The sequence below is a fragment of the Columba livia genome, chromosome 26, assembly GCF_036013475.1.
Source record: "Columba livia isolate bColLiv1 breed racing homer chromosome 26, bColLiv1.pat.W.v2, whole genome shotgun sequence".
Lineage (NCBI taxonomy): Eukaryota > Metazoa > Chordata > Aves > Columbiformes > Columbidae > Columba > Columba livia.
In genome coordinates, this window is record NC_088627.1 from 4,879,252 (window position 1) to 4,895,230 (window position 15,979).

The 15,979-nt window shown below is 65.9% G+C and overlaps 4 protein-coding genes and 1 long non-coding RNA gene across 6 annotated transcripts; 2 read left to right on the top strand and 3 right to left on the bottom strand.

Moving 5' to 3' along the window:
• Positions 1-19: 19 nt before the first annotated feature.
• On the bottom strand, positions 20-1,099 carry C26H1orf232 (chromosome 26 C1orf232 homolog). The gene is made up of 4 exons (XM_065041524.1): positions 1,013-1,099; positions 815-901; positions 630-727; positions 20-407 (listed from the first exon to the last, which is right to left on the bottom strand). Exons 1-4 carry the CDS (start codon positions 1,097-1,099, stop codon positions 149-151), a joined length of 531 nt encoding a protein of 176 aa, XP_064897596.1. The 3' UTR covers positions 20-148.
• Positions 1,100-1,787: 688 nt separating this feature from the next.
• ZNF593 (zinc finger protein 593) lies at positions 1,788-3,118 on the top strand. The gene is made up of 3 exons (XM_065041522.1): positions 1,788-2,045; positions 2,458-2,520; positions 2,664-3,118. The coding sequence occupies exons 1-3, from the start codon at positions 1,849-1,851 to the stop codon at positions 2,803-2,805; spliced, it is 402 nt and encodes a 133-aa protein (XP_064897594.1). The 5' UTR covers positions 1,788-1,848; the 3' UTR covers positions 2,806-3,118.
• Positions 3,119-3,734: 616 nt separating this feature from the next.
• On the bottom strand, positions 3,735-5,472 carry LOC135576421 (uncharacterized). Its single transcript, XR_010468142.1, has 2 exons — positions 4,881-5,472; positions 3,735-4,573 (listed from the first exon to the last, which is right to left on the bottom strand). It is a non-coding gene; the product is annotated as an uncharacterized LOC135576421 (long non-coding RNA).
• Positions 5,473-5,993: 521 nt separating this feature from the next.
• CNKSR1 (connector enhancer of kinase suppressor of Ras 1) lies at positions 5,994-13,810 on the top strand. 2 transcript variants are annotated; one of them, XM_065041526.1, is made up of 21 exons: positions 5,996-6,164; positions 6,494-6,651; positions 7,269-7,459; positions 7,535-7,619; positions 7,847-7,888; positions 7,972-8,220; positions 8,302-8,361; positions 8,752-8,820; positions 9,557-9,676; positions 9,826-9,911; positions 10,365-10,498; positions 10,584-10,831; positions 11,112-11,142; positions 11,235-11,407; positions 11,484-11,557; positions 11,906-11,977; positions 12,064-12,137; positions 12,539-12,603; positions 12,680-12,791; positions 13,002-13,183; positions 13,281-13,810. In XM_065041526.1, the coding sequence occupies exons 1-21, from the start codon at positions 6,113-6,115 to the stop codon at positions 13,479-13,481; spliced, it is 2,478 nt and encodes an 825-aa protein (XP_064897598.1). In that variant the 5' UTR covers positions 5,996-6,112; the 3' UTR covers positions 13,482-13,810. The 2 variants fall into 2 exon arrangements, with proteins under 2 accessions (XP_064897597.1, XP_064897598.1); XM_065041525.1 differs by having other exon boundaries at positions 5,994-6,164; positions 7,972-8,361.
• A 613-nt stretch (positions 13,811-14,423) lies between these two features.
• Positions 14,424-15,023, bottom strand: LOC135576401 (claudin-7-like). Its single transcript, XM_065041244.1, has one exon. It carries the CDS (start codon positions 15,021-15,023, stop codon positions 14,424-14,426), a length of 600 nt encoding a protein of 199 aa, XP_064897316.1.
• Positions 15,024-15,979: the final 956 nt, after the last annotated feature.

Consider the following 15,979-nt stretch of genomic DNA (forward strand, 5'->3'; position numbering starts at 1 on the left):
GCTCCGGGAAAGGGGGCACTTTGGGGTCTTTAGTGCAGACACATCACCGAAACCCAGCGCAAAGCTCTGAGGTGTGAGCAGGGGGCTGCCCACCAGCAGTGGGGGGGGCCGCTTGTGCTGCTGGAGAGTCTGGCCGGTGCCTCCTCTTCTAGTTGCTCTTGGGGGCATTTTTATTCCGGATTTCAGCCAGTTTGCCAGCCAGGAAGCCCCAGCGGAAGGCGCCTTCCTCTGGCTCCCTCAGGTCGCTGTCATCGTCACCTGGCGGCTCCCCAGGGTTCTCACCCGGCTCCGGAGGAGACGTCTCCTTGTCTGGCCCTGACGCCTGCTGCCACTTGGTAGCAAAGAGATCCCAAAAGCCTACTGCCTTCTCAGAGGGGGACAGCTCAGGCGGAGAGGCGGCCAGTGGGCTGGGGAGAGAGCGGGGATGGGAACATCGGTGTGGGGACCCTTCTCACTGGGTCCCACAGTGGCCAGAACTGGGATCCCCAAGCTCCCCTGTGTCCCCCCTCTGTGCTGGCTCTCCCCGAGCCCAGCCCCATGGGTACAGGAAGGGGATGCAGGTGATGGGATGGAGGGATGCAAAGGGCTGGATCTGGGCTCTGGGGTACCCCCGCCAAGCTGGAACTTACTGGTCTGCGCATGGCTCCGAGCTGAGCAGCTGGTGCTCGTCCTCACGGGTGAAGAGGGACGAAAGTGTCCGCCAGCCCCGGGCACCCACCCCCTGCACCTGCGGGGGAGGCAGCGCCAGGCTCACTGGGGACCCCCAGGTCCCAGCAGGTCCCCCCAGCCCCCACCTCCCCCAGCTCTGCCTCACCTTCCTCGCCAGCTGGGACACAGGGCTGGGTCCCTCCTCCATCAACACAGGGGTCTCATCCGTCTCCATCAACTCAGGGGGGTCTCTCTGCAATGAAGCCCCCCCCGTGAGGGCAGGGGTGCAGGCAGGGGGAGGGCAGGGAGGTGGGTCACCCTGCTTTGAGGGGACCAAATCTTGGTGGTGACCCCCCGATCCTACCTCCTCCTGCAGCGCCCCATCCGCCCGTGCCCCCCCCAGGGTCTGCAGCACTTTGGCCTTGTAGAGCCGCCAGAAGCCCTGGGTCATGGTGAGGGGCTCAGCGGGGCCAGGAGCCGGGTGCCACGGGCAGCGGGAGGGGTGCGGGGCTGGGCCCCCCCGCGCCGCCCCGGCGATCCGGTGGCTTCATTAAAGTTTCAGGGGCCGCTTTTGATGCACAAAGGGGAACCTGAGCCTGGCCTGAGCTGGGGGCAGTGCGGGGGCAGCTGCTCCGGTCACCCCTAAACCTCCTCCCTGCCCGTCTGTCCCAGCCCCCCTGCAGCCCCTCACCCACAGGGGAGCCCCGGCGCTGGGACCACCCCAGGCCTGCAGTGGGGAGCAGGCGCTGGGGGTCAGCGGTCCCCACGACGTGGCTCCCCATCTATAATTTATTACCCAGGGGAGAGGAAACAAGATCAGTGCTGTGACACGGTGCACAAAGCCCTTCCCAGCTCATCACAGCACTGACCGGGGCAACACGGGAACCGGTCACCCCTGCCCCGAAGCCAGGCCCTGTGCCCACTACGGGGACAGCCTGGGGACTGGTGCTGGGGGTCCCTTGGGGGCGTCGCTGTCCCCGGGGCGACTGGCGGGACCCCGGAGGCGCGGGTCTGCGCACTGCTGAGCCTGGGGGCGTGGTCTGACGCTCTGTGGGCGTGGTTTTGCCCTTAGTGGGCGTGGCCGGCAAAAAAGTGTTACACAGTCTGCCTCTTCGTGGGCGGAGTCTGCCGCTTTGTGGGCGGGGCGTGCAGCCACCCGCGCCTGCGCGCTGCGTAGTGCGGGCCCCGCGCGGTCCCGCCATGTCGCCGCGCAATGGCCGCCGCACCGGCGCCCACCGGGCGCACTCGCTGGCCCGGCAGTTGAAGACGAAGCGGCGCCGCCGCGATCTGGACGAGATCCACGGGGACCTGAAGCCCGAGAACGCCGCCCGGCTGCTGCGGCAGGAGCCCGACCCCGACCTGCCGGGCTGCGCCCAGTTCTACTGCCTGCACTGCGCGTGCGTGGGCCGGGGGGGTCCCCAGAGCAGGGGTGGGGGGCTCCGGAGGGTCCTGGACACGGGGCGCCTGGGGAGAAAGGGCTGTAACCCTTGGGGGGCTTACCTTGCTGCTGGGAGTCCCTGGCCCCTGGGGAGGGGGGTGCCCAGGTGTTGGGGGTCCCTGGCCCTGGGCGGGGGTTGTTCTTGTCCCTGGGGGTCCCTGGCGAGGGCGGCTCTGACCCTGCGGGCAATCTTACCGTGGTCCTGGGAGGAACCCTGGCCCTTGGGGGAGCTCGTTCTGGTCTCAGGGGGGACCATGGCCCGTGGGGGACTGGCCCTGGGGGCTTGCGGGGCCCTGGCCCCTCGGTGGGGCTCTCCCCAGCCCTGCTCCTGTGTCAGAACCCCCTGACCCCCTGCTTCTGTTCCCCCCCAGGCGCTACTTTGTGGACCTGACCAGCATGAAGGAGCATTTCAGGTCCAAGGTGCACAAGAAGAGGTAAGGGGGTGCTGAGTGGGGGTCCCTGGAGCAGGCTGCGGCCCCCAGCCCCCAGCAAGCGGGTGGTGGTGTCAGTCATGGGCCGATGTTGTTCTGGGGAGCTGGGGTGGAAGCTTCATCCCTCCTCTCTGCCCTCCCCGCAGGCTGAAGCAGCTGCGGGAGGCCCCGTACACGCAGGAGGAGGCAGAACGCGCCGCCGGGATGGGCTCCTACATCCCCCCCAAGAAGGTGGAGGTGCAGACGCAGCCACTCGATGAAGTCGTGGCCATGGAGGCCTCCAGCTGAGCGCGGACTGAGGGCCCGGGCGGCTCCGTGAAAGCATCTTTGTCCTCAGCTTTGTGAGAAGAACATGCCCCAGCGAGCAAACATGCTCCTCCTGGCAGCCCTCGTCACTGGAGCGCTAATGAGGAGAAGGAGCCAGCGAGGCCCTGACTGCCCTCACTACGTGTCCTTCTTTTCGGGGAAGGGACAAGCCGCTGCTTCCCCAAGCGCCGCCGTGACTGTATGCCCGTCTCTGCTTTTAGAGCCGTTTTAGGCTTCTCTCTGTGGGCCAGGGGTTCACCCTGGTGAGTCACCCATTAAAATATGTCAACCACCAGGCTGGCGGTGTTGGGAGCTCTCTGAGTGTGGCCCTGGCTGGAGGGTGACGTCGCGGTGTTGCGTCCATCCCGATCCCGCAAAGGGAAGTATTACCAGCCCGGAGGAGCAGCCGTGTCCCCCTGCTCCTGCCCGGGCAGGCGGATAAAGCTCGCTCTGCTTTCCTCTCCTGGCAGGGGGTTCCCAGGCTACTGGTTGCAGATACGGGGCTGCTTTTTGGGGGGAATATGTGCTTGAAGGGACACTTGATCAAGCACTTGGGTCTGTAGCGAGCAGCTCATTGGGGTGCTGACTCTGTCCCTTTGGGCCTTGAGAAGGGAGCGCTGGTGTCCCCCCAGGCAGGGACACTTTTAGGCTCCTGTCCCCTAAAACTCAATGCTGGTGAGCGATTTCACGTTCGTAGAGGGCTGGGGCTGCGTGTGTGGTGTGATCAGCCTCCTCTCCTCGCATCCACCAGCGCGATGCTGCTGTGGTCCCACGGTGACCCTGCCGGACTTGTGTGACGATGGCACCACCCGCTGCTGCGGATTCCTGCAGAGTGGTCGCGGTGATGGCAGCAAAGCCCCGGGGACGGGGCGCGGGGCTGGAGCAGCAGAAAGGCAGCACGACAACACGGCTGTGCTTGGCAGGAAAGGGTTTATTTCCATACAGCCTGCCTGGATTTGTGTCCATCCCCCCGGCCTGGGGAGACGGAGCTGACTAAATCTGTTAGTGTCTCACTAAAGGCAGCTCTGTCGGGTTGGGTGGGTGCGAGGGGGCCGGGAGGGTTGCAGACCCCATCCCCGGGGGTGCACGTGCCCAGGGGACACGTCACCGGCCTCGTGTCCCCGTCGCCCCCCCTCCCCATGTTACCTAACGGCGCTTGGTGCTGACCTCCTTTCCATGGGGCTGGGCTGGCTGTGGTCACTGCAGGTTTGGGGGGTGCGTGGCCGCCAGTGGGGTGCAAGGGGCCCCCCAGACCCTTCTGCTTATTGGGGAGATGGACGCAGCACCCGGCTCCACCATCCATCTGTCTGTCCATTGCGGTCCTGTGGCTGGATCTTGGTGTCTCGCGGTACCGGGGTCAGGAGCTCAGCCGGCAGCTCCCGGTCATTGAACTGGTTTCCAAAATTTGGGGGGGACAGGGCGTGTGTCCCCCAGCCCCAGGGGCATCGTGCTCCCCTGCCATGGAGGGAGGGGAAGGGCTGGATGTGGCGCAGATGAGCTGGAAAGGATCCGCGTCTGGCAGCTCCGCTCAGGGGTGGCAGTGGGTGGAGGGGGGACCCCGGCGACCCTTGGGGACCGTCCCCACAGCCCTCCAGCCACTTCATCAGGGCTGCGGGGGGGCCTTGGCGGGGCCGGCCATCCTGCGGGCGCTGTAGATGGAGAGGCAGAGCCCGGCGGCCGCCAGCAGCAGCGCCAGGGGGGTCAGCAGCCGCCCCCCCGGCTCGGCCCCCTGCCCCGCCGCCAGCTGCATCTGCGGGGAGAGACAAGAGGGGAGCGCTGAGACCCCAGCCCCCCCGGGACAGGGACCGGGGAGCTGAGGCCGTGCCCTGAACATCCCCAGCGTGGGTGGAAGGGTGATGGGGGCAGCTTTGTGACCCCCCCAGGGTGTACAAGGGTGCTTTTGGGGTGCCCCATGCAGCACTTCCGGGGCTCCACCGCAGCACCCTCGCTGCCAGCCTGGAGCTGGGTGCAAACGCCACGGCCAGCAGGGCTGGGGGGCAGCACAGACAGGTCCTGGGGGTCCCCAGGGAATCCCCCCAACCCCGCTCCCCCCTTACCTGGAGCAGACGGAAATACCCCGGCGTCAAGCGTTTGGGGCGGATGATCATGGTGTGGCGGGGAGCGGCAGGATCAAGCCCTGGGGGGCAGCTGCAGCAGCAGGGCTGAGCCCCCCCCCTAACCCTGGGACCCCCGCCCCAGTCACCGCAAGGGGTGTCTGTGCCCGTCACCCGCCTGCCGTCCCCGCGGCCCCTCGGAGAGGGCGGCACGTACCCGGCGAGCGGCTGTCAGCCCCGATCAGCGCCCGCTGCTCCCCCGAGCGCACACGCCGGGGCGGGGGGGGACGGGTGGTGAGGAGCTGGCGGGGGGGCCAGGGCCAGCCCAGGGCACGTTTGGGGAGTGGGAGAGCTGGGCTTGGCGGGGGCACCCCCTCTGCAGACCTGTATGTGGGCTGCCCCTGCCTCAGTTTCCCCACCTGCAAAGGAGGGGGTGGGAATCGTGCTGGGGGGGTGCGACCCCCCCAAAGTGTGGGGGGGACATGGGGGCACCTTGGGCTAGAGGAGGAGGGTATGGGGGCACCCTGGGTGGGGTGAAGGTGGGGACACATTGGCACCCTGGTGTGGGTGCACAGGGGGGACATGGGGACACGCTGGGCTGGGTGGAGAGGGGGACATGGGGGAACCTTTGGCTGGAGGGCAGGATGTGGGGGCACCCTGGGCTGCGTGGAAGGGGGGACATGGGGGCACCTGGAGCTGGGTAGAAGTGGGATTTGGGGGAACTCTGGACTGGGTGGAAGGGGAGGACATGGGGGAACCTTTGGCTGGAGGGGGGGATGTGTGGGCACCCTGGGCTGGGTGGAAGGGGGGACATGGGGACACCCTGTGTGGAAGGGGCTGAGCAGAGGCTCTCGCAGGGTCTATGGGGACAAACCTGTTGCTCACAGTGCACCGGGGGGACACGCACCAGTGTCATGAGTTCCGTTGGGACTCAGCACTCGCTGCACACAGTCATTGGGGGGACAGCTCATCCCGCAGCTGAGGGGAAACTGAGGCGGGGGGGACTCATGTCGTGTCCCCGGGGGGTTTCGGCAGCAGCCGTGTGTCACCGTCCGGCCCATGACTCACTGGGGTGCGCCGTGCGGCCTCGCCCCGCGGGCCGTGCCGGGCTGTACTGGGCCGTGCTGGGCGGACGGCGCCGGGAGCCCGCGGTGAGCGGCGCGCGGGTGCGCCAATGGGCCCGGCCCTGGCGCAGGTGAGCGGCCGCTCCCGCCGCCGGTTCCGCCTCGGCCGCCATGGAGCCCGTGGGCACCTGGGGCCCTGTGCGGGCGGCCGCCTGGCTCCGAGGTGAGACCCGCGTCCTCTGGCTGCCCCCCCGGGAACACCCCACTGCTGGCCATCGGGTGGGGGGCTTGTCCCTGGTTTGGGGACACACGGGTGGCTGTGGGGCGGCAGCGCTTTCCTGTCCCTTGCCCCTTGTCCCTGGGGGGGGTCGGTTCCTGGATCTGTGGGGTGGGGAGGGGTCTGGCTGCCCCGTGGGTTGGGTTGAGACTGGACAAGCTCATTGCATGGAGAGAGCACCCACGGCAGCGGGTGTCACCGCACTGGGGTCACCTGGCTGGGGGACAGTGGGGACACCAGTGGGGATGCTGGCGCTAGGGCAGGGCTGTGCGCAGGGCTGGACGCGGCGGTGCAGGGGTACCCCTTCGAGGCCTGGGGGCTGGGGGGGCCCCAGCTGCTGGCACTGTCGGCGGGGGCGCTGGAGGCGCTGGGCGTGCGGCAGCTGGGCCACCAGGAGCTGCTGCTGGAGGCCGTGGAGCTGCTGCGAGAGCTGGTGAGACACAGCACCCATAGGTGCTGCGGGGTGGGTGTGGGGGCACCCTGGGGTAGGGGGGACATGGGGCACCTTGGGCTAGAGGAGGAGGATATGGGGGCACCCTGGGTGGGGTGAAGGTGAGGACACATTGGCACCCTGGTGTGGGTGGACAGGGGGACATGGGGACACGCTGGGCTGGGTGGAGAGGGGGACATGGGGGAACCTTTGGCTGGAGGGCAGGATGTGGGGGCACCCTGGGCTGGGTGAAAGAGGGGGACATGGGGGCACCTGGAGCTGGGTAGAAGTGGGATTTGGGGGAACTCTGGACTGGGTGGAAGGGGAGGACATGGGGGAACCTTTGGCTGGAGGGGGGGATGTGAGTGCACCCTGGGCTGGGTGGAAAGGGGGACATGGGGACACCCTGCACTGGGTGTAGCTGGTGGACATGGTGGCACCTTGAATGGGTGGGAGATGTGGGGGCACATTGGGCTGGGTGAAGATGGGGACAGGGGGATGCCCTGAACTGGGTAGAGGTGGGATTTGGGGGAGCTCTGGGCTGGGTGAAGGTGGGGGCAAGGGCTCACCCCACAGCCCCCTGCTGCCCTCCCATCCCCCAGTGTCCCTGTCCCCCCCAGGACACAGGGCTGGCGAGCACCAGCCTGCGGACACTGACGGAGCGGCTGCGGGAGCTGGCGCAGGGCACCCAGAGCCTGGTGCTGCGGGGGTCACCGGGGGGGGCTGCCCCCCAGCCACCCCCCGTCACCCTCCTGGCCCACGTCGTCGACCTGCTGGGGGCTGCCAAGGGGCTCTTCTCCTGGCTCAACAGGTCTGGGTGGGAAGTGAGGGCACCCATGGGTGCTGGGTGCCCCCGCTCCTGGGGCTGAGGTCTCTGCCCCCCCAGGTACCTGTTCTCCACCCTGAATGACTTTTCGGCCAGTAGGGACATCGTCGTTCTCTGTGCCCAGCTGGCAGAGACGCTGCAGGAGGTGGGTGCCCAGGGGCACGCTGCCCCGAGGCCATGGTGATGGGCACGGTGTCGGGGGGAGCCAGCCGGCCGCTCTCCTGTCCCCCAGAACTCTGCCTGATGGAGCGAGGTGGAGAACTGGGGTGAGGGGATGTGTTACAGCGGGGTTCCCCATGGGGCCCCCACAGTTGGGATGGAGAGGGGCTGAGTCCATCCTGTCCTGCTTAACCCCCTGTCTTGTCCCCACAGGACTGTCCCGTGGTCGAGAGGGACAGCCGGATCCTGCAGATTGTAAGTGCTGGGTGAGGAGGGGGTGGCCAGTGTGGGGGGTCTGGTGGTGCCAGGGCCCCCCCTTAAACCCCCATCACCCACAGTGCCAGCACATCGTGGGCATCTGCGAGAACATCGTGGGCTGCAGCCCCCCCGCACTGCTGGACCGCAGGGCTGTGCTGCAGCGCGTGGGGCTGCTGCTGCCCCCCGGCCGCCAGAACAGCCCCCCCATGTCCCCTGACACCCCAACGCTGCCCCCCAGCCTGTGGGGGAGCCCCCCAACATCCCCTGACACCCCAACACTGCCCACTGACCCCCTGGGGAGCCCCCCGCTGCTCCCCACTGCCCCGCTGGTGAGTGCCCTGTATCCCCCACTGCACCGGGACCCTTGGCCACCCCCTGTGCCCACTCACACCTCCCCCCCGTCCCCCCAGGGCCTCGAGATCACCTCCACTAGCTCCCGCCTGCACTTCGTGTCTGCCACCCCCTCGGAGGTGAGTGGGGGACAGCGTGTCACACCCCCCGTGCCACCCTGTCCCCAGTCACCCCCTTTTAGCGCCTGCCCTGGGGAACACCCCCCATCCCAGCTGCAGCCCAGCCAGACCCTGAGAGCCCCTTAGGGCCCTGATTGCCCCCCTGACCCAGAGCTTGGGGGCTGCCTGCAGCTGAGACCGTGCAGCTCAGCTCATGCGTGAGCACAGCCCGTGCCACGGTGGGAGCCCCCCTGCACCCCCACCCACCAGCCACTCCGGCCGGTGCCGTGCAAGGTCAGGCTCTGGTTAATGGTTAAACCCCCAGTTGTCCCCAGGCGGGAGAGCTCCTGAGTGCGGGTTAGTTGGGGGGGTGAGCGCCTCGGCACCCTGCTCCCCCTGTCTCTGCCCCAGGCTCTGGCTGCCCACGGGGGCCACATCCTGCCCGGAGATGAGATCGTGCAGGTCAACGAGCAAGTTGTGGTGAGTTGGGGGGGATGGGGGCGCAAAGGGGGTGCTGGTTTTGGTGGTGAGGTCATGGACGGGGAACTGCAGGGCTGGGGGGGTTGGGGGAACACAGGGGCTGTAGGGGGGATAATCTGGGTGGACACAGGACCTGTACCTGGGAGCATTTGTGGGGGCACAGGACCTGCAGCTGGGTGGATTTGGGGGGACATGGGGCCTGCAGCTGGGTGGATTTGGGGAGATGGGGAAACTGTGACCTGCAGAATGCAGGAGCCATGGCAGGGGGACACAGGAGCCGTTGCTGGGGGTTTGGGGAACACAGGAACCACTGCTGGGGTTTGGGGAACACAGGAGCTGTTGCTGGGGGTTTGGGGGACACAGGAACCATTGCTGGGGGATTGGGGGACACAGGAGCCGTTGCTGGGGGTTTGGGGAACAGAGGAGCTGTTGCTGGGGGTTTGGGGGACACAGGAGCCGTTGCTGGGGGCTTGGGGAGATAGGGGAGCTGCTACAGAGGAGGATTTGGGGGACATGGGAGCTGCAGCTGGGGACATGTGCAGGACACAGGAACCATGGCCAGGGACATCTGTGGGGTCTGTGACCAGGGAGGATGTTTGGGACATCGGAGCTGCAGCCAGGGAGGGTTTTGGGGACACGGGAGCCATGGGGCTGGGAGGGTGCACAGGGCCGGGTGGCCGTGGGGCAGCCGTGGGGCTGGGGCTGTGTCCCACGGGTCACCAGGGTGTGTGGGCAGGTGGGCTGGACACGCGACAACCTGGAGAAGAAGCTGCTGGAGAAGGGGGGTGAGGTGACGCTGGTGCTGAAGAAGATCCCCCTTCACCTGCCCGACTCGCCCCCCTCGCCCAGGCAGCAGGTGAGCGATCCCAGTGCTCCCAGTCCAGCCCCAGTGCCGTGCTGCGCTGTGCTGGGAACCAGGCAGGGATGCTCAGAGACGGGTGTTGGTCCCCAAAGCTCTGGGGGACCTTGGCGGGGGTGCGACAGGTCCTGACGCTCCATCCACAGCTCCCCGGAGCATTTTCGGATGCTGCGGATTCCCCTGGTGCCAGGAGCAGCGAGTGCCCGGGCAGCCCTGTGTCCCTGAGCTCCAGGTGAGCCCCAAACCCTGACACCTCAACACCCCCATTGCGGGGGTGTTTGGGTGCACCCAAGGCCCCTTCCACACTGTTTTGGGGGGGAAGGTGCCGGCAGCGCTGCCGCTGCCTGCGAGCAGCCTGGGAAGCCGCCAGTAGTGTTAAGGAACAAAAAAAAAGTGGTTGTGTTTGTAATTCATTCACTTGGTAACGTTTTAATGGGGTTGAAACTATATTTAGACATGACCCTTCTCCTCTCCCGGAATGGAAAGGCGTTTGGAGCCGGCGGCGGGGAGCACGGCGGCCGGTGGAGCCGGTGCTGAGCCACCGCTGTCACCTCCAGCCCCGCTCGTCCTCGGCAAGGGAGAACCGCGGGTGCCCCGAGCGAGTGCGGGGTCGGCTGGAGCTCGATTGTGGGATCTCCACGGCGGTCGAGGGGATTTTGGGCTCAGCAATCCCTTTTTCCTCCAGCGCTGCTGCCGACTTGGACTCGGGGCCGGACTCTGTGCCAGACCCTGCAACAGAGGAAGAGGAGGGAGAGGACGAGCGGGACCCGAGGCTGCGTGGGGCGGACGTGGGGCAGCTGCCGGTGCTGCTTGGCTGCGGTAGGAGGGGATCTGAGGGGGTGTTCAGGGACGGAGCAGTTTCTCCCCCAAAACAGGAGGCTGCAACCCCACTCCCTGTTTGCAGGTGGGGAGGAAGAGGAGGCAGCGTGGGAGGGTGACACCTCGCTGGGCGCCCCCCCAGACACCCCACCGGACACCCCAACCTCCCTGAGCAACCCGCTGGACACCCCATCCTCCCCAAGCACCCGCCCGGGCACCCCATCCTCCCCAGGCGCCCTTGCTGCCGCCGGACCCTGCACCGCAGAGCTCAGCCCCACGTCAGCCCCCACCGCGGGGGCTGGGGGCGCAGAGCCCAGCGAGCTCACTGGGGAGGTGAGAGCTGGGGGGAGAGGAGCTCTGAGCCTCGGGGGGGTCCCTGGGTGGACACTAAGCAGGGACATGTGTGAGCTGCCCTGTGTGAGCTTCATGCCCTGTGTGAGCTGGGAGGTAAAATGTCCATCTGTGGGGTGGGTTCCCCCCCAAGCTCGCTGCTATGGGGTGAGTTGGGGGTCCTAAGAGGCTGGGGGTGCTGCTGGGGGGGGCTCAGCTAGTTCTGCACTGCCCTTGCCCCCCCGCATTGTCCCTAACCACTTGTCCCTGTGTCCCCATCCAGGGCAGCCCCCAGAGGGGACGCAGATCAAAAGGTGAGCAGGACTGCGTTAGGGTGAACGGGGCTCCATGGGCTCTCCCCTGGCTCCCCCTTCCCTGCTTATGATTCCCCCCCAAAATGCCGCAGGAGTGGCGACCCGGCTGAGCCGCCGGCGGGTCTCGTGCCGGGACCTGGGCCGGGTGGACTGCGATGGCTGGCTCCTCAAGAAGAAGGACCACGTGGGCTTCATGGCCCAGAAGTGGAAGCGCTGCTGGTTCGTGCTGAAGGGCCACACGCTCTACTGGTACAACCACCCCAACGTGAGTGGGGACACGGGGTGTCCTCGACCCCGGGCTTTGCCGGGGCGGGTGACAGACACAACTGTCTCCCTGGCAGGATGAGAAGGCTGTGGGACTCATCAACGTGGCCACCTACGACCTGGAGAGCACGAGGGAGCAGAAGAAGAAATAGTGAGTGGTGTCTGTTCCTCCATGGACCTCCCAGCTGGCAGATGTGCTGATGGGTGCTGTTGGGTGCCACCTGCATGTCCCCATGCTGGCAGAATCCCCACAGGGCTGATGGGGTCCCCATGGGGCTGGTGGGACCCCATGGGGCTGGCAGGACTGACAGTCTTGCAATACAGGAGCCCACGCTCTGAGCAAGATGTGCGTTGCGCTACTGGTGTTACTGGGACAAGGCTGAGGATGGGAGCGTCTCCAATGGGCAGGGAAAAGCTGGGTGGGGTTGGGGGGCTGTTTGGGGGCTCAGGGCCGGGTAACCGCAGCAGCAGGGGCAGCCGCTTGCTTGTCCTCCTGCAGCGTGTTCCAGCTCTCCCATCAGAGGTACAAGCCCTTCGTCTTCGCCGCAGAGACGCTGGCGGATTTGAGCATGTGAGTGACATGCCAGCTGGTGACAGTCCCACCACACCGAGCCAGCCATGACCCTCTGTCTGTCTGTCCATCCTTTCTTTCCCCAGGTGGGTCAGTCACCTGGTGACAGCCAAAATGAAGTACACGCTGGCCCACCAGTCCGTCCCAGACAGGGAGGAAGGTAACGGGTCCTTCCCGGGGTGGGAGATGGGGTCAGTTCCCTTGCAAGAGACGGGGACCCTGCAGGAAGCCACAGGGAACTTGACTTGTGATTTGGGGGAAATGTGAGAAATGCTGCCTGAGAAGGGGCTGGGTGATGAAGAGGAGGGCTGGGTGATGCAGAGGAAGGCTGGGGTGATGCAGAGGAGGGCTGGGGTGACACTCAGCCCTAGGGAGGATTTGAGGGGCAGCCCAGGGACTCCTGCTCCCCCTGCTCCCACTGTCTTCCCCTGTGGCCTCCAGAATAGAATCATAGAATCATTTTGGTTGGAAGAGACCCTTAAGATCATCGAATCCAACCTAACTCTGGCACTAAACCACATCCCTAAGAACTTCATCTATACGTTTTTTAAACACCTCCAGACTGCTACAGCGAGACAGAAGCTGAGGACCCTGATGATGAGTTCCCCAGGCACGGATGTGACTCGGTGAGTGGCCTTAGGGGACATCGCAGGGAGGTGATGGAGGATCCTTGTTTCATCTCATGTCTCCTGTCTCCCCCAGCCAAGGAAGAGGCCGCCAAATGCCCCAGAGAAAGCCCAGCTGTTCGCAGCTGGGGAGCCGGGCAGCGCAGCCAGCAGCCCCCAGGGCAGCCCCCGGCCCTGCTCGCCCATGGGTAGGTACCGGGGGGTGGCATCTGTCACCCTGTGTGCACCCTTCAATCAAAGTTAAGGGCACCCTTTTGTATGTGTCTGTGCTGGGAGGGTAATGTGGGATGTATTTAAGTGTGAACCATGTAGTATGTTGGGATGCACTCAGGGCGCGAGCAGCCCCATGAGGTTTTGGGGGCTGCCACCCCTCTACTGTGCCTTCTCTCCTCCCGCAGACTCTGCTGGGGAGGATCTCGAGTGCCTGATGCGGTGCTTGAAGCAGGGCGGGGTGTCCCTCATGGGGCAGCAGCGGTTCCTGACGCAGGAGCAGTGCCGCAAGTCCTTCATCCGCCGCAACAAGAACCCCCACATCAACGAGAAGGTGCACACGGTGCGGGCCCTGCAGAGCACGCTCAAGGTGGGAGGCCCCTGACAGCCCCTCAAATCCTCCTGACCGCCCCCAAACCCTCCTGCTCATGGGCAGCCACCCCAAAACACGCTGTTGCTCTGGGCAGGCAAAGCTGGAGGAGCTGCAGGCTCTGGAGCAGCTGCTGAGCGACGCCGCGCTCACCTCGGAGAAGTTCACGCGCTGGAAGGATGAGCACCAGGAGCTGTACCAGGAGCTCCGGGAGTGCTGGGCAGGGCAGGGGGGCCAGGACAGCAATGGGGGGCTTGGGGCCGAGCAGGGCCCCCCAAAAGAGCCGGCCGAACCCTGACACCCCGCTGGGACCTCTCTGACATAAACCATTGTCAAAAACCATCCTAGTGCTGCGGGAACAAAGCAGGTGCTCTGCTCATGCTGGGGTGGGTGCACGGGACGAGTTATGATATTTTTGAGGACTCAGCCCCCAGAGCAGACTTGCCACAGGAGAATTGGCTTCTGCTCCATCCCCCATCCCTGCGGTGGGACATTGCAGTGACAGTCTTGCTTTGTTCAAGGATGTTTTGCCTCAGCTGCCAACAAGGGCCTTTTCCTGCAGGAACGTGTCTCCAGCGCGGTGCCACCAGGGTCTCTTCTGCTGTAAATAAAACTGTGTCCACGAGGGCTGATCGTATCGTGGGTTTTCTTGGCCCTGCAATGTCCCTGCAGTGACAGTGGTCCCTACCCATGTGTCACTGTCCTGGAGGGGTTGTGGCATCCCGCTGTGCCCTGCTGTCCCCTCCCCATGGGCTGTGCCAGCCCAGCGCGGGAGGCGATGGCACCCACCCATGGGGTGGGGGGACAGGGACGGGCTTCAGTGGGGCTGTGAGGTCAGGGAGGGCGATGGAAATGGGAAAACATCCCAGGGAGGGCTGTGGGGGCTTCATGAAGCGTGCAAGGGGGGAGATGTGGTCAGCCTGGAAATGGAGGAGGGGTCCTGCCTCCCCCTGCGCCCCCCAGCCCCTCACAGAGGGCTGGTACGGGTCACTATTTGGCTGCAGAGGCTAAACCCTGCTAAGGATTAAAGCACAATCAAGTAACACGCAAGGAAGCATCAACACCAGCTTGTTTTTATTAATAAGTGAAAAATTACCAATGAGGAGGTAAGATGTGCAACGGACCCACCTCTTCCACCCGGTGATGGTCTGAGGGGTGCCCAGGGGTGCAGGGCGACCACAGCAGGAGCCTGAGGAGCTGCTGATGCTCCCCAGCGAGCGGCCTCGTCTGTCCCAGCGCCTCAATAATCCACCTCGTAAGGGGCAGCAGCTGCCTCCCCAACGAGCCCCCTGTTCCTGCAGGAGCTGGTGGCCAGGCAGACGCCAGCCAGCACCTCCGTCCCTCCGCCGCTCCAGCCCAGGTAGAGACACGTCCCCAGGTGGAAGCGATCTGCGGCGGGGGTCTGTGGGTCGGCCAGGTCCTCCAGCACCCGATGAGCCATGTAGGCAGCGGCACCCAGGTACAGGGCACCCGCCAGCGCCAGCAGCAGCCCGGCAGCGGCCACCAGGTTGTGCCGTGGCGGGGGGGCCCACCAGCGTGCCCCCAGCATGGCCAGGCCGTACGCCAGGGCCCCCAGCAGCAGCGAGCCCACGGTGGCTGCTCTCAGCACCCGCATGGGCCAGAAACGGGCTGTGTCCTCCGGGAGGGTGCGGCAGGCCGGGCCCGGCTGTGTCAGCGCCTCCACGCAGCTCTCCCAGAGGCCATCGCTGAAGGAGAGGTCGCGGGGGAAGCCGGGGCGCTCGTGGAGCTCTCGCCAGCGCGGGGCGGCCGTGGCGGCCAGCAGCAGCACCCAGCCCATGGGGGCCAGCGCCAGGCCCCACAGCAGGGACAGCGTCCCCATCTCCCACGAGGACGCGCTGCTGGTGGTGCCGCTGCTCCCGCCGCGGCCGCGCCTGTGTGGGAAGGAAGGTGACCCCCGCCACACGTGAGGGGCCATGACGTGGCCGGGCATAATGAAGGGCCCAGCAGTGCTGGCATGAAGGGCAGCGCTGGCCTTCCTGGCTGAGCGGGCAGGGGGTGAGGGAGCTGAGCTGGGGGGGCTGCCCGGGCTGGCCCCTCAGCCGGGGGGCTTGGTTGGGGTCCTTGAGGGTATGGCGGAGCCTGGGAGAGAACATGGGGGCAACAGGGAGGCTGAGTCCACCTGGGCCTGACCAGGCAGCGGGCAGGGGAGGGGAGGACGGAGGAAGGGAGGACAGGTCAGGACCCACCGCCATGGACAATAAAGATGCTGAAGGGAGTGGAGCATCTCCCGTGTGAGGAAAGGCTGAGGGAGCTGGGGCTCTGGAGCTGGACAAGAGGAGACTGAGGGGGGACTCATTCCTGGGGATCAATATGGAAAGGGGGAGTGTCAGGAGGATGGAGCCAGGCTCTTCTGGTGACAACCAGTGACAGGACAAGGGGCAATGGGTGCAAACTGGAACACAGGAGGTTCCACTTAAACAAGAGAAGAAACTTGTTTGGGGTGAGGGTGGCAGAGCCTGGCCCAGGCTGCCCAGGGAGGTTGTGGAGTCTCCTTCTGTGCAGACATTCCAACCCGCCTGGACACCTTCCTGTGTAACCTCATCTGGGTGTTCCTGCTCCATGGGGGGATTGCACTGCATGAGCTTTCCAGGGCCCTTCAACCCCTGACATTCTGGGATTCTCCGATTTCATGACAAACCACAGCCGCGCCCCGCCGCCATCGACACTGCGCATGCGCAGGCAAACGGCCGGTGCCGCTCCTTCAAGCCCCGCCCTACGGGTGGCGGCCGCGGACAGTTTTCCTCCGCCAAAAGCCGTCGCTCCCTCTGCGAAGCT